At 43.6% G+C, this 15,767-nt stretch overlaps 1 protein-coding gene across 1 annotated transcript; it reads right to left on the bottom strand.

The window, feature by feature from the left end:
• Positions 1 to 585: 585 nt before the first annotated feature.
• Positions 586 to 1,152, bottom strand: LOC133378805 (keratinocyte-associated protein 3-like; the record flags this gene model as incomplete). The annotated part of the gene is made up of 1 exon (XM_061613424.1): positions 586 to 1,152. A coding segment is annotated over exon 1 (567 nt), but the record flags the coding sequence as incomplete, so codon positions are not given.
• Between the last annotated feature and the right edge of the window lie 14,615 nt (positions 1,153 to 15,767).

Genomic DNA, 15,767 nt, shown 5'->3' with positions numbered 1-15,767 from the left:
ATTTATACAACAATACCAGCACCTTGAACGTAGCCCAGTAGCTAATGGGCAGCTGGTGCAATTCTTTCAGCAGCGGTGTAACATGGTTCACACTTTAATGTGAAGTTGTCTAATCTGCACTTCCTAAAACCACACACAACTGAAACACAGCTGTCTCTGAATTTTGTGATGCAGTTCTCCAACCCAAAGATGGGTACAAATATATTATTATTATTATTATTTATTACATTTGTATACCGCCCCATAGCCAAAGCTCTCTGGGCGGTTTACAACAATTAAAAACTTTAAAAACAAATATACAAATATACAAATTTAAAAACACTTAAAAAAAAAAACAATTTAGGGGAGATTCCTGCCTGGCCAGCTCTGCACCTTGAACACAAGCCCATCTGTCCATTCAAGAACATGAAGGATAGGCTAGCAGCAAAAGTGGGTAGCTCTCTTCCCTCAAAGGCAGCACTCTTCCTCGTCCATTTCAACCAGAGGCTGGTGGTGAGGCTCCCCTTCAGAGCCTTCCTCTGCAGCCGCCTCCTGTGGGGTAGCTGCCTGAAGCAGGGCCACTTTGTAGGAGGCTGAAGAGGGGCCAATTCCACAGAGAGAGAGGGAGGCTGTGCAGCACCAGGCAGACAAACCGGCTTCCACTGCTGCCATCAACAAGGAAGGAAGCCAGAGGACCAGTGCTGTGTCATAGATGCGGGTAGTGTCAAAGGGGCACTCGTTCGTTATCACAGTGTGGACATCAGCTGGAAGGGCAGAACTGTTGCAACTGGTAAAGAGATGACGGCCACCATTGACAACAGTGAGGGAGATGGCAAGTGCCAGCCCCACGCAGCAGGCTCCTGAGATCAGGACATTTGCCAGGGCGATGAAAACCAGGATCCAAGGCAGGCAATGGTGGGAGAAGCTCTGGGACACCAGGATCGCCAGGACGCTGGCAGCAACACTCAAGAGCCCAGAAGCCACCGCAACGAGATTAGCCACGGCATACTCCGAGGTGATGGTGTGTGCTGGCTGGGCCATGTGGTGCAGGAGGGTGCCATAGACAATGGCCCCCAGCACCAAGGTCAAGTGGCCCAGGACCACCTGCGAGATGCTGCTGTGAGCTAGCCGCTGGGCTCTGTGGCCCACCTCAGACCCACCGCTGCACCCCATCCTGCTTCCTGATCTGCACTTGCAGCCACCCTAGGGCGGGCTGAGGACTCCACCCAGGTTGGCTTTGCTGGAAGCGGAGCGTGGAGGCAGCCCAGGAAGGAACGGTTGGCTCCCTGAAGAGAAAGGTGTGTTGCACCATAGCACTCAGCCTGGACAAGCAACATGGAAAGCAGCCGGCACGTCTGCCCCCCGCCCTGCAAAGCAGCGCCTTGCATTTGGCAGCGGCAGGGGGGGAAGGCGGGCACCGTGGCCTAGTCAGCTGGCACGCATGTGCTCAGGCGTGGATCAGCCCCAGGAGCAAAGTTCTGCTCATTTGGATGGGAGAGGCAACTTGGAAGAGAGCCGCACTCCCCGTGAGGAGTCAGGCGGGCGCCTGGGGTGGTCTATATAGATATAGATTTAGGCTGTGGAAACACAAGTCACTTCAAAAGCAATGAGGATTTTCTGACTGAATTTTGAAGCAAGTCTGCCCTCTGATGGACATACCTCCCTTCCCCATCGCTGACCATTCAGGACTGCCCACAGCAAAGTGTTGGGCCAATCACTGTCTCTGTCTGAACTTAGAGTAAAAGGGGTGGAGTTTGACTAACATGGTGTGTCCCTGTTTTCAGAAAAGAGAGGTGGAGAAGCATTGGAACCAGCACAACAGTAAGTGTGGCTCTTCCCATAGATAGGTATAGGGTGCATAAAAATGCATATATTAATGAAAATAGCATACAAAAATACATTATATTAGGGGAAATTGCTTGCAAAATTTTTGTATTAGGCAAAATTGCACACAAAAATGTGAATATTAGGAGAAATGTGCACTAAACTGCTGATGGATTTTCATGTGTACTTTTTTCCCCTTAAATAAACTAATGTAGAAATGTGGTGAAATGAACTTAAGTTTGGAAAAATGAGGAACTGGCCACAATGGCCATCAGTTGAAAAGGTCATCAGGATAGGCCCTGTGATTTGACTGTTTACCACAATGTGAGACAGCAAAGACCATGAGCACAGTGCTCAAATTAGAGGAGTCCAAGTGGGCCAATGTCTCTTAGCCTTTTGTGACAGAGCCCATTTCTATTGCTTTTAAAAGAATTGGGGGGTAGATGATTTGGATAAAATGGGGAGTTGAAAGTGGGACTTGTGTATTTCATTAAAAACCCTACCTTTCCCCACATAATTCAGTTGCTTGAGAATAAGGAAAATCCAAACTCTGAGTCAGTCTAATGAGTGTCCAGTCCTGTCCCTACGACAATGCCTTTTTATGAAGGTCTGCTCTCTCTCTCTCTCTCTCTCTCTCTCTCTCTCTCTCTCTCACACACACACACACACACACACACACAGGAGTTGTAGGCGGAACCAGAGACATAGTGGGCAGAATCAGACCCAATGGTGAATACAGCCATCAAAGTCCAACAAAGGCCTTTAAAATCTTTTAAAGGTCAGAAAGTGACCTTCATTTTTAAATGAATAGAAAATTGCCTCTGATAATTCCTTGCAAGAGAGCTTCCCACCTCTGCTTTAGAAAACAGGCATGGGGAAGGAAAGTATAGGAGAACTTGACACTGGGGCCTGCATAAAAATAGGCTGAAAGCCACATTTGGTCCTCAGGTTTCCCTCCTGATCTGAGTGAGCTGAACAATGATGTTAATATGGGACTGTGTTTTATGCTTGTTTATCCAGGAGCTCTGTCTCATGAGACAAGTAATTCCTTCTTCCTGGGTGCAGCGTGTGTGTGCATTGTGTCTCTGTGTGTGAGAGAGCGAGAGAAAGAGAGAGTGTCTTCCCTCTCCCCTTGCATCATTTGAAATGTGCCATTTTTAGTGATATGGAAGGGTGATTTCAGCTGGGAAGAGGGCAAGTTTCACCCCAAGGGTCAATGGCCAGCTCTAGGATATATTCAAGTTAAGTTGCAATTAAGGCCATGCGTTTCAGAGTAATTGTGGTTGGTATTTTACATGCCTCACAACAGCCAGAAAGATAGGCAAGGGGCTCCTAAAGAATCATTACCCGCAGTATGGAGCACAGAGGGAGGGCTCCCTTCTTCGGCACTCATGCCCAGTTCTAGGCAACCTTTACCCAAGAGCTGGGGAACTACAGACCAAGGGAGCCAAATGTGGCCTTCTGGCCCCCTTAGACTCTCCTCAGGCCACACACCCTTCTTAGCCACACCCATCTCCCTTGGCCACACCCCTCAACAGCCCTACTTTATACAGTAGGGCCCCACTGATATGGCGGGTTACGTTCCAGACCCCCGCCAAAAAGCAAACCCCGCCAAAAAGCGGAACTCCATCAATAAAATGGCGCCCTACCCCTGAAAAATGCCATAAAAGCAGAACAAGCGCTGTATGAGTGAGGCCTTACTCTAATTGAAAGCTGCCATATTAGCGGAACGCCAAAAAGCAGGCCGACAAAAAGTGGGGCCCTACTGTACTCTCCTTGAGTGTTTATGCCTGGCTGGAATGTGTCCTTAATCTCTGGCAATGCCTCTTGGTGGCCTGGACAGAGGATAGAGAAAAGTGTGTGAGTGTGTGTTTCTTTGCCCAGTTTTGCCTCTGGCCTCACCCACCACTGGCATGTGGTCCCAGGGCTGGTTCTAAAGGGCGGCCAGGTGGGGCACTGGCCTGAGGGCTCCTGGAGCTACAGGGTAACAGGGGGCCCTCAGCAGCCCCTCTGCTCCCCTTGCGTGATCCACGCCCCCCCATGCCCCTTACTTACCTGTCTCCTGCTTTTTAGTATTGCCTTTAATGAAGATGGCAGCAGCGGTTTCCCTAAAGTACTGAAGCCCGTGCCACCATCTTAGTTGATGGCAAAGATGCACACTTGTAGCACGCATGCGTGCCATCAACAAAGATGGTGGCGGAGACTTCATCCCCTTAGGGAAACTGCGGCCGCCATCTTGGTTAATGGCAATAGTAAAAGACAGGAGACAGGTAGGTGGGGGGGCATGTGTGGAAACACACACACACGCCGGGGTCCAGGGCAAGCTGATGCCCAAGGGCCCCGGCATGCCTGGAGCTGGCCCTGTGTGGTCCCCAGAAGGTTGTCCAGATGGCAAAGTGGCCCCTGGCCTTAAAAAGGATCCCCCCTACTCCTACTTTAGCCACAAGGTGCAGTCCCTTCCTTGGCTTGCTTGAGCTCCAGATACTCAGAGTGTTTGTCTTGGGTTCAGCAGAATCTCACCAAGGCAGCAATTTCACTGCATGGTTTCTGACTGTTCTCTTCATTCATTACACCATCCCAGCCAGGGATGGAACGGCCAGAATGCTTGACCAGGGAGGATTTGAGGTGTGAGTAGGAAGCAGAATGCAGCTCAGTGCCAGGTTCCTTTTGAACTTCTTGTACCAAGGCAGTTACTTTCAGTTTCCTGGCTTTGTCTGAAAGGAATGAGCCATGTCTTTCCATACCTCCTCCATACCCATCCAGCTGCTCCCAGTGGGAGCCTGCTGGAGAAAAAAAAGTTCTCAAAAGGTTCCCTTGGGCAGAACAAATTGCCTGTTTTGCAGGAGGAGAACAATTAAAAAAGGGGGGGGGACTGATGGTGCAGTGATAGAGATCGAAATATTCTGTTAAGAGTCATGTATGACATTGGTATTTAGAATTGGGGCAGGTCAATCCACCTTTATTTGCAATTTATGAAAATAATAACTAGATGCCTGTACCTCAGAAAAATTGATTAAGATTCCCAGGCAATAATTATGGACTCAGTGCTCCTACACGCTCTGGGAATAGAACATTAATATGATGGATTTTCTCCAAAAGTGTTTTTCTTTCTTCTTTTTGTGTCTAACCCCACTCTTTGCTTGATATTGCATTATTTGTATTTGACACACATAACAATGCCTTGACCACAGTTCATGGTTAAATTTTATAACATTTGTAACATGCATAATTTTGTGTCCTACGTTTATATTTGCAATATATAAAAAGTCATACAAAAGGGACTGTTAGGGGACTTTTGTGGCATCATGGGATTTCAGTGCACAGACTACTTACATTGGCCTGCACTTCACTTGTAGCCAACTGTCCTGAAAATTCCTGGAAAATTCTTGGGGGAAAGGATTAAAGCTCAGTACTAGAGCATCTGTATTTTGCACGCAGAAGGTCCCAGGTTCAATCCTTGGTGTCTCCAGATAGGGCTGGGAAAGACTTCTGCCTGAAATCCTGGTAAGCCACTGCCAGTCAGTGTAGACAATCCTGAACTAGATGGACCAATGGGTCTGGCTCAGTATAAGGCAGCTTCCTACGTTCCTGTCTGCCTGTCATAGGAAAGTGAGTGTTTGATCACTATATGGGTTGATCCAGAGCTTGGAAGATTACTTTAAAAAAGTAATAAGTTACAGTTACAGTTACATGGCCAAAAAAGTAGTAATTACCGTTACAATTACAATTGCTCTGAAAGTAACTGATTACTTTACTTTTCCTCCAAAGTAATTGCTACAATTACATTTCAGTTACTTTTGAAAAAAGCCTACAAGGTGCTGGCCTTGGCTGCCGCACATCTAAGTAGCCTAAAACAACATTAAAAATAAACATACACATACAGAGGTAGTAGAATAATTATTTTTATTCATAAGATAGCAATTGTGGTCTCTCTGCTGGTAAGGGTGGTGGGGAAGGAGGCTGAGGCCACTACTCAGATCTTTGCACGTCAAACCAAGTGCAACCTCCTCTCAGCCAGCCAGCATAATCTCTCTCACATAAACACCTCCCAGACCCTGCCCTGCCACCAACTAAAGGACACTCACTCAAGCAAACATTTTCCCCTGAGATGCAAAAAAGTTAAAATACTGCAAATGCAGCACAGTAGCCAGAGAGGGTGGTGGAGGCCACTTTGTGTGCCAAGTGCAAACACAGTATTCTCTCTCTCTCTCTCTCTCTCTCTCTCTCTCTCTCTCTCTCTCTCACACACACACACACACACACACACACACACACACACACACTCATAATAATAATAAATTTAATTTCTTCGTCGCCTATCTGGCCAATGGCCACTCTAGGCGACTTACAAAATTGTTAAAATACAATTAATAAAATACAGTAATACAATATAAAAAACAACACATCTGCAGCAACAATATTAAAACTGGGCAGGAGGCATTTCAGTTATAACAATTAACCCTCCTCACACACACACACCATCCTTCACCTCCACAGTTCTTTATCTCCATTCTGCTGCTGCCTCCTTCTCCTCCTTTATCCATGTTCTTGACCTCCAGATCCTTTCCCCCTCCACTCCATTCTTCACCACCACTATCCATTTTTGAAAATAATTGTTTTCTCCACTCCACCTCGTGTCACTCTCCGCCTTCTCCCTTGTCGCCTTCTACCCACCCACAGAGCATTAGGAAAGAGCGACACTGCACAGAAGCCCAGTTTGAGGCACATGATTTTCATCCACAAATCAGAGGAGCAGAAGACTTCCCCTGTTCTCCCCTCAAGTAATGCCCAAAAGTAATTCTGGAAACGTTACAATTACTCCACAAAAGTAGTAAATTACTCCTAGTTCTATTACAATCAAAATGTAAAGGAATTACCCACTCGTTACTCAAAAAAGTAATGAATTACAAGTAATTCGTTACTTGTAACTAGTTACTTCCAAGCTCTGGGTTGATCACTATATAGAGAGGGCTTTAGTTATTTATTTATTTATTAGATTTATTAGTCGCCCATCTGGCTGGTTGTCCAGCCACTCTGGGCGACGTACAGAATAAAAACTTACAAATACATTAAAACATTAAAATCTCAACAGTAGTAATAAACCTAACCCACCCCAAAAGCCTGTCTGAAGAGCCAGGTCTTCAAGGCCCGGCGGAAGCTCATCATAGTGGGGGCGTGACGGGGATCGTTTGGGAGGGAATTCCACAGAGTGGGAGCCACAATAGAAAAAGCCCTCTCTCTAGTCCTCACCAGTCTAGCTGTTTTAACTGGTGGGATAGAGAGGAGGCCTTTTGAGGCTGATCTTGTTGCATGGGATCCTTGATGAGACTGGAGGTACTCTTTCAGGTAAACTGGGCCGAGACCGTATAGGGTTTTAAAGGTCAAGACCAACACCTTGAATTGGGCCTGGAAAATAACCGGCAACCAGTGCAACTCCTTCAGCACAGGGTTCCTGTTATATGATTTCATAATAGTGGCATTATGTCCATTCATTTTAATCCTGTCACAGGATGGCTATATTAAAGGGTGACTGTTAAATCAAGCAGTGTTGCTAGTGCAAACAAATATATCTATGCTTCCCTCTGCTGGGGACTTTTGTAGAACAGACCCACCAAAAACATTAAAAGGACACTAACAAAATCTAGATTGGAATTATTGGGTTACTGAAACTTTGCATTATCTTTTATTTATCTGTTTGTTTGTTTGTTTGTTTATTAAATTTATATACCACCCTTCCTCCTAGAAGGAGCCCAGGGTGACAAACAAAAACACTCTAATACATCTTAAAAACAAAACACATGGAATCCCTTTGGAATCCAGGAGGGGCGATTAGATTTTGGGGCAAGCATGCAAACAAAATATAAAAGCATAACAAAAATACAAAGAAACACACATTGGATATTGTTTCCTAGGTCCCATCCATAACTAACTGCAAAATCCATGTTTTCCATATTCGGTTCATAGCTTCGAGATCCATACATGTCCCGTTTGTGGTCAGATTACTGTGAAAACCCAATTATCAAGCATCCATACATGTGGACTTTTTTTTTGGTCTAAATCGCTTTAGCATTGGCCACTCCCCTAAGTCTACCCCTTTTCAGTGATTGGTCCATAACTGTCATTTGCTTTTTGCATGCTTTTTTAGAAGAGCACAGAAACTTTTTTTTTAATTCCCACGCATGTGCAGGTTTGTGGATGTGGAAAAAGGCAAAGTTAATGGATCCCCCCAAGTGCAAGCAAAATAAACGTCTGGGCTGTTACATATAACATATTGCATACTAAGGATTGGAGCCGCTGGTTACTCCCAGTTCCATTGAATTTGTCGAACTGGGAGGCAAATCCTTTTCAGTGTTCAGTGATGGAGCAGAGCCTTGTTTCCCATCTCTCCCTCTGGTGCAGCCTGATACAACGGCATTTTAACACTTTTTTTTGCTGATGTTTCAGTTAGCATTAAAATCAGTTTTACTTACCTTAAAAATTAAAGTTAAAATAAAAATTTGCTTTAGCATGTAAATTATTTATTAATCAAAAGATAATTACTAAAATGGCATGGTCAGAATTGTCGCTTTCCCACCCACGCACCTCTGTCACGCCTATTAGTGAGGACAAAAAAGCTGTTGCATGCTTTAATAATGTTATATGGCGCCATGGAAATGATATAATGAAAGGTTAGAAATGTGTAAAACAAATAAACACATTCTGCCTACAAGCCTTCAAGCCAGAGATGATTCACTGACAAGGAATGTACCAGGGAATAACTCTAGGTTACCTCTAGCATAAAGTCTTCGCAGATGGCAAACCCCCTTGGGTAAAACTAATTTCATCCAGGAGTAAATACCACACAATTGAACAGCTGCATAAATTCTCAATTTAGAGGCAGTATTTTGTATTATTTTCTTTCTGCCTTAAATACTAGTTGTTTTTAAAACACCAATATATTGCTTACAAATCAGACCAATTTTTAACCAATTTTTAAAATTCTTGAATATTTCAAAATCATATACAGGATAGCCCCCTCTTTTCATGTCCTGCTCAGATACTTGGATGCCAGTCCCTAAACCACATTCGTAACATTCCCCTTTAATTCCTGAACAACTCATTGACTCCAGTTACACCACCTAGGATCCAGCACAGGGCTGGCCTCAGGGGCAGCCCTGTAGCCAGCTAGCTTTGTTAGGTGGGGCAGTCACATTTCTAAGTGGAGCATTTTGGGAGAGGAGGTGCATAGCAGCAGCCAATTTTCCCCCTCCTCTCACTGGTGGAGAGGATGTGAGGGCCAGGCCAGGGTAAGGGTAAGGGGTGACCTTCCCCTTCTCTCCTCCTCCATGCAGATAGTATGTTAACTTATACAATGGGCTATGTAATGGTCAAGTTAACAGAAGAATTAGTATGAACACTGGGAGTGAAATGACTGGCATATTTTTTGTTTCATAAAAAGAAATGGTGTTAAGCATACAGTAAACAAGGGGATACGAAAAGGTGTTAAGTCCTCCTTGAGGGTCCCTCCTTCTAGTCTTATTCCTGAACTTTAGATTTCCCTTCTACCTGGACAATCAAAGAAAAATGTTCTAACTACTTGCTATATAAAGGACTAAGTGATAGGAAACTAATTGTGAAAAGCAACTGGATTTTTTTAACTGATTGCTGGTTTGATCTTATTGTCCAGAAACCCTGAAAAGGCCTCATGCTAAGCTGCACACATGGGAAAAACCAGGAATTAGTTACACTGAGTACAGCCTAAGTGGCCAACCAGCCAGCTAACTGTAGCGTGCACCACAGTGTTTCTATTCCTCTAGGACTGTTTTCATCCTTTATCATAAGTACTCAAGAAAAAATAGCCACTATGGTTATGCTTATAGTGAGTGCTGTGGAAGAGTAAAGGGCACCTTAGGGTAGTTTTTTTTAAGATCAATTTGTTATCTCTTTATTTCACCCTTTAGCAATAGGCCCCCAATCATCATAATAACTGCAGAATAAACACTTACTTCTTATTGCAGACAAACTATCATGCTTGTTTATTGCTGGCTGGGTGGAGAACATAACTGAAACAGAAAAGGAGAGCAAAGCAAAGCCAAATAAATGGAGTCTAACTCTAGCTCATAATACAAAGTTCTAATATTAACTCTTCAAGGGTTATGTTAATATACACTTTTTTTTCAGAACATGAAAACATGATTGTGAACATGAAAAAAATCCACTCTCAGTCAGGGAAAGTCTTGAGTGAGCAGACTTTAGAGGGCTCTTCCAGATGAGGCTTTTGTTGTGCACTCGCCCTGCTTTATTCACTGAATTTTGCAGAGGCTCCTATTCTTTAATTGTTTTTGTTCTTAAAACAAGCTGTCATTCTTTAAATGGAAGCTGTCATTGTCATGTCACAAATTAAAAAGATAATTTCCCCAAAAAATGGGGGGGGGAAGGCAAAACGCAGCTCTGAGGTGGCAGTGCACTCATTTGCTCCACCCTGGCTACAGGGATGCTCAGAGGTTGGAATCATTGGGCAACTGCTGAAGGCCACACGCCAGCAGGAACCCAATTCCAATCCCCAGAATGTCTTGGCTCCTCCTTGTTGTCTTTGCCTGTTCATCTGCCCTCTCCTAGCATGTAAGCAGTAACAGGCGGAAGAAGAAACAGCATTCTCCACTAGCACTGTACTCTCCCTCTAGGCAGTGACATGGATCGGGTTTCAGGAACCAGACAAGAAAATGGATCAGGCCTGCTGGATCAGGCCAATGGTCAATCTAGTCCAGCATTCTGTTCTCACAATGACCAACTGGATGCCTATGGAAAACCCACAGGAAGGCAAGCCCACTGAGTGTGTTTTGCCTGAGCCCCCCCCCCCCCAAATCTGAAGGCGTGACAGATCCAGCAGAACCTGACAAGAGTACAGAACAATGCTGGTAGTGTTGTTCTAGTGTCTAGAGCGGATGATGTGGGATGGAATTGAAAAAGGTCAGTGTGATGGTGAGGAGTAATGAATCATCCTGAAATAAATGGTTTGTACCCATGGATTCCCGGAAGGACTCAGAAGTCATACAGAGGCGGAAATCTTTTAGGACTGGAAATGTTGTGTGTATGTTTGTGTGTGTGTGTGTGTTTGAGAGAGAGAGATGCTAATAAAATTCCACAGGATTTAATCATACATAAGCTGACCAAAAAAACAAAAAAGCAAAAGCAAAAACAAACCCGGAGTGTTTACATCCAGAGCTTCTGAGCTTGTGACAGGACATAAATGTACTGCAGAAAACAAATATCTAGGATACATGCTGTGTAGGGACTGAGACTCCTAATGAGAAAATTTGAGCCATTTGATCTAATAACTACTAATTCCAATCCATGAGACTACTAAGAGACTGAAGGTGCTTCTCTCTCCTTGTCATTTCAGGATTTAAGAATGGGAAGAATGTTGCCGCTAATGCAGCATGTAAGTTAGCTATTTTTACGAATTATTTGGCTATTTTATCCCTGAAGGCTGAGCCAAGTGTCCAAAGAAATGCTTTTGTCTGATAACATCCTAGGACAGAAACTATACAGACACAGACTCAACACATATGTAACTGTTTTGAATTGCTGCAGAATGATGACGTCAACAGAATGATGCATGCTGCAGGATGCTAGAAGGAAATAGCTCAGTGATAGAGTACATGTTTTGCATGCAGAAGGTCCCGGGTTCAGTCCTTGGCATCTCCAGTTAAATGGTCAGGGAAAGACCACTCTGCCCGAGACCCTGGAGAGCTGGACTAGATGGACACATACGTCTGGTCTGGTAGGAACCACCTTCCTGTGCTCCTGTGAAATTAATGAAGGGATGAGTAGAGGAGAGTGGTCCTGGACTATATGAGATGGAGGGGACATCAAGTTTTACCCAGCAGCAATACTATAGTCTTAGCTGCAGACTGAGTCAGGGTTGCATTTTCCTAGACAATCACAAACAGAATTCATCCCACTTACTCTAAGTCACAGTGGATAAAGACCTGTTACTGTACATTAAAAAATAAATACACAGGAAAAGCCCTGTAGGATCAGACCACAGGACTATCTAGTTCAGCATTCAGTTTCCTATGGTGGCCAACCAGATGCCTCTGGGAAAAGCCCACAAGCAGGAGGATATACAGTAGGTTTTGGTTTACGTCTCACCTTATTGCACGCCTCATATTGTTCAGACATTAAATCTGAGGGCAGGCCCATGCCTTTTTATTGTGTTAAGTACTGTGCCTAGTTAATATATGGGCTCAAGAAATATTGAATCCTAATAAAACAACAATTAGTACCATTTTCTCCTTTTCACAATACCAGAGCAGTGCTACTGTTCAAAAAGTCCAAAAGTAGTATATGAGAATCATGACTCATTTGTCACATCTTTATCTTGCTCTGCTATCAAGGAGTTCAAGGCGGTACATGGGGGTTATCCCATGGCAGCCCTGGGCTCCTACTGGGAGGAAGGGCAGGATATAAATCTAATAAATAAGTACATAATAAATAAGTAAATGCATTTTATCCTCACAATGATACTGTGATTATTGTTAGGGCAAGAGAAAGAGCAGAGGTGGGAAGCCTGTAGCTTTCCAGATGCTGTTGGACTCCCAACTCCCAGCAGCCCCAGCCAGCATGGCCAATGCTCAGGGATGACGAGAGCTGTAACCAATGACATCTGAAGGGCTCCACGTTCTTCATCTCTGAGACAGAGCTTCCATACACACCATACACTTAAAGCACATTCTTTCTCCCCAAGAATCCTAGGAACTATAGTTAAGGGTGCTGGCAATGGTAGCTCTGTGAGGGATGGACTACAGTTCCCAGGATTCTTTGGCGGATTAATGTATTTGATGTGTGTACACAGCCAGACACTTACCCAACGCCACCCAGTAAGTTTCATGGCTGGATACATATTTGAACCTAAGTCTCTCACATTGTCCAGTTCTCTATCCAGTATAGCCAAAGCACTGAAGGGCCAGCAGAACCACAGCGCCTGAGCCTGCTCTCCATACCAGTATGAACCCTGCACGATTGGTCAGTTCTGCTGGCAGATACAGCTGCACATACATAGAACACCCTTGCTAATGTTTTGCTCTGTGTGCAGACACTGGGGGCAGGACCAAGAAATGCATGGATACTGGGGGCAAGACTGGCACATGTGGCTCCACTTCTCCCATCACATATTGCTATTATATGCATGGTGGGGGTGTTTCTGAACATCGTTACTGGCTCATCGCAGAATCACCACATGATCGATGCAAGAAAGAAGACAAAGCAAAGGTCACTAATAGCTCTTCTCACACCGAGTGTCCAGTTTCTGGGATTTTCTTCCCCACACATTTTTGTTGCAGCATAGATATTTTGCCTTTGTTCTGAACATTGTGTCAATATTGGTTCTAGGATTTTCAGTGCATACAACAGAAACCACATCACCATGGAGTGAACTAGTCCTTCACCTGCCTGAGTTTGGCTAGGAATCAGCTATCCTTCCTTTGCTACTAGCTTTTCAGGAGCCTTTAAGTGGTAGCGTGGACAAGGGTCCCACAGAGTCCTACTGCATGTGCATTTGTTGAATGTAGACTTAGTTCCAACCATCTTTCCCTATGTGTGCATAGAAAACATTACACTATCAACTTTCTAGCCCTTGTAGCTATAGAGATGGGTTTAAATTTGTGTTAGCAATGCCTGGAGGAGTGTGGAGGGGGCTGAGTAGGATCTGGGGATGGGTTTTGTTGTTTCTTGCATCTCCCCCTGACCTGGAGCATAAATTGTGAAATATATGCTACTATATGGATAATGCATCAAATAAGTAGGCTTGATTTGTATGGAGCACACCTCAGAGATGGAGTATATGTATTGCATGTAGAAGACCCCAGGTCAAATCCTGGCATCTCCAGTGAAAGAGAGAATCAGGTAACAGATGATGGGGAAAGCTTGAGATCTGCTATGAGATCCGCTGTGAGTCAGAGTAGGCAACAAATAATCTGACCTGATAAAAGGCAGCTTCCGATCTTATGCAAGGGCATCATGCAGTTTCTCTGTGCTTGACTTGATGATTAATGGCTGAACTGAAGGAGCTGACTTCCTTGAAAAATGGCATTTATTTCTTTACAGTATTTGTATGCCATGTTTTCAAGCATCGTGGCTCTCAAAGCAGTTCACAAGATTAAAAAATGAAACAGAATATTTACAAAAAATGACAAGCTGAAGAGTACAATCACCAATTGCAAAAGAAGAAATAAAAAAGGAGAGGCTTTTTAGGGTGGTACACAGGGCTGCAGGGAACAGGTAAGGAAGGACAACATTGGTTCTGTTAGCAGCCTTCTGCTTGTACAATATTGGATACAACCCAATAAATTCAATAGGTCTTTTCTCCCCTCTGAAAGGAAGAGGGCTTCTCCAAACCTGAACTGAAGGGAGAGGGAATTCTACAGTTCTATGTTAGAGATGACTATGTAGATAATCACTGAATACTGCAGTCTTCAAGCAATAAAAATCACTTAATCTTCTGTGAGAACACAAACATGGAGTTCAACTTTCCTTGGGACAAAATGTGGCTTATGCTGATGCAGTATTTAAGCTATATATATCTTTCAATGTACCCAGTGACATACTGTTACACACTGCATACCATTGCCCTGCCATGTGGCAATTTCAGGCTGGATTTTGGTACAAAAAAGGTAACCATATATGATACCACTATATATCGAACACTGGCTCTTGGGATTTCGGAGCATTTTGAACCACCATAATCAACATAATACTTCGATGCACATCAATAATTTTTATTGCTGACATAATAGATACCAAAGAATCAAAATCTTTGTGTTTGGAGCAATGCCAAAGGGAAGTCTAATCTACAGTGAGATAACATGACTGGTGTTGGACTTTGTTTATTGACAAACTGAACTTCAGCCAATGGGGCTAAATGGCTACAGCACTGTTTTGACATTCAAGAGACCTGGGCCTATAGGTTGTTCGGCTATATCAACTAACTGTGCATGACCTTAGTCATTTTTTTCACTCTCCCTCTAAAGTGAGGCTACCACCTTATCACTGAAAAATCACATTATTGTTTCTAGTGTAAACACTGGAAAAACTACAGCAGCGTAGCTTTGTTGGTCTGTGTAGCAGAAAAAAGATACAAAGGGGGCAATGCAAGTATAGACTTCCCTCTTAACTGCAGTCAAAATATCTGCAACCATCTTCTAGAATGTGCCTCCCTTCCCATCTTGCAAGTGACATCCACCTCACACTTGAACCTTTATTAACAGAAACAATGACCTTAACAGCAATTGATGCAAACCAGCACTCCTTTTTAATCAGGAGCTGAACTCAGTTGTTAAAATGAAGTTTGAAATCCTGCCTAGACAAGGAAGTGTTAAATTGTTGTGTTCGTGTTAAACTGTGCTTAAGACTGGTTCCAACATTTCGCTTATCCACAGTTGGGAGAGTACTGAAGAATTTACATCAGAAAGAGGTAGGTAGGTAAGAATATTGAAGTTTATGGCACAGTCACAGATAAGCAAAAAAGCAGCTGCAGAGATAAAAGACCACGTCTCCAAGTCTGGCTTGCAATTTCTGAACTATGGTTCAGGGGACGCTTATGTCTTCAACTGCCCAAATTTATGAGGATCACAGTGCAATCCTAACCAGGTCCAATCAGAAGTAAGGATGGATAAATCTGTCAATTTTGGTTCTCCAAGTTTCTGATTTTTTCTAGTCTTACATTTGGTTTTCCAAATTTCTGAAAAAAATTGCATGTTTTTTAAATCTTCAAGATAATTAATCAGCATTTTAGTGTGAATTTCTCCTAATTAACCTATTTTTGTATGCAGTTTTGACTAATATACATTTTTTGCAAGCAATTTCCTCTAATATAATGATTTTAATTTCATGAATATATGCATTTGTATGCACACTTTACATTGGTACATGCATTTCTGTACACGTTACATGGCTGGAGAACTGCATTGCAAAGTGTGGAGAAG

Source organism: Rhineura floridana, chromosome 3 (genome assembly GCF_030035675.1).
Source record: "Rhineura floridana isolate rRhiFlo1 chromosome 3, rRhiFlo1.hap2, whole genome shotgun sequence".
Taxonomy (NCBI): Eukaryota; Metazoa; Chordata; class Lepidosauria; order Squamata; family Rhineuridae; genus Rhineura; species Rhineura floridana.
This window is presented reverse-complemented; position numbering and strand designations above follow the sequence as displayed.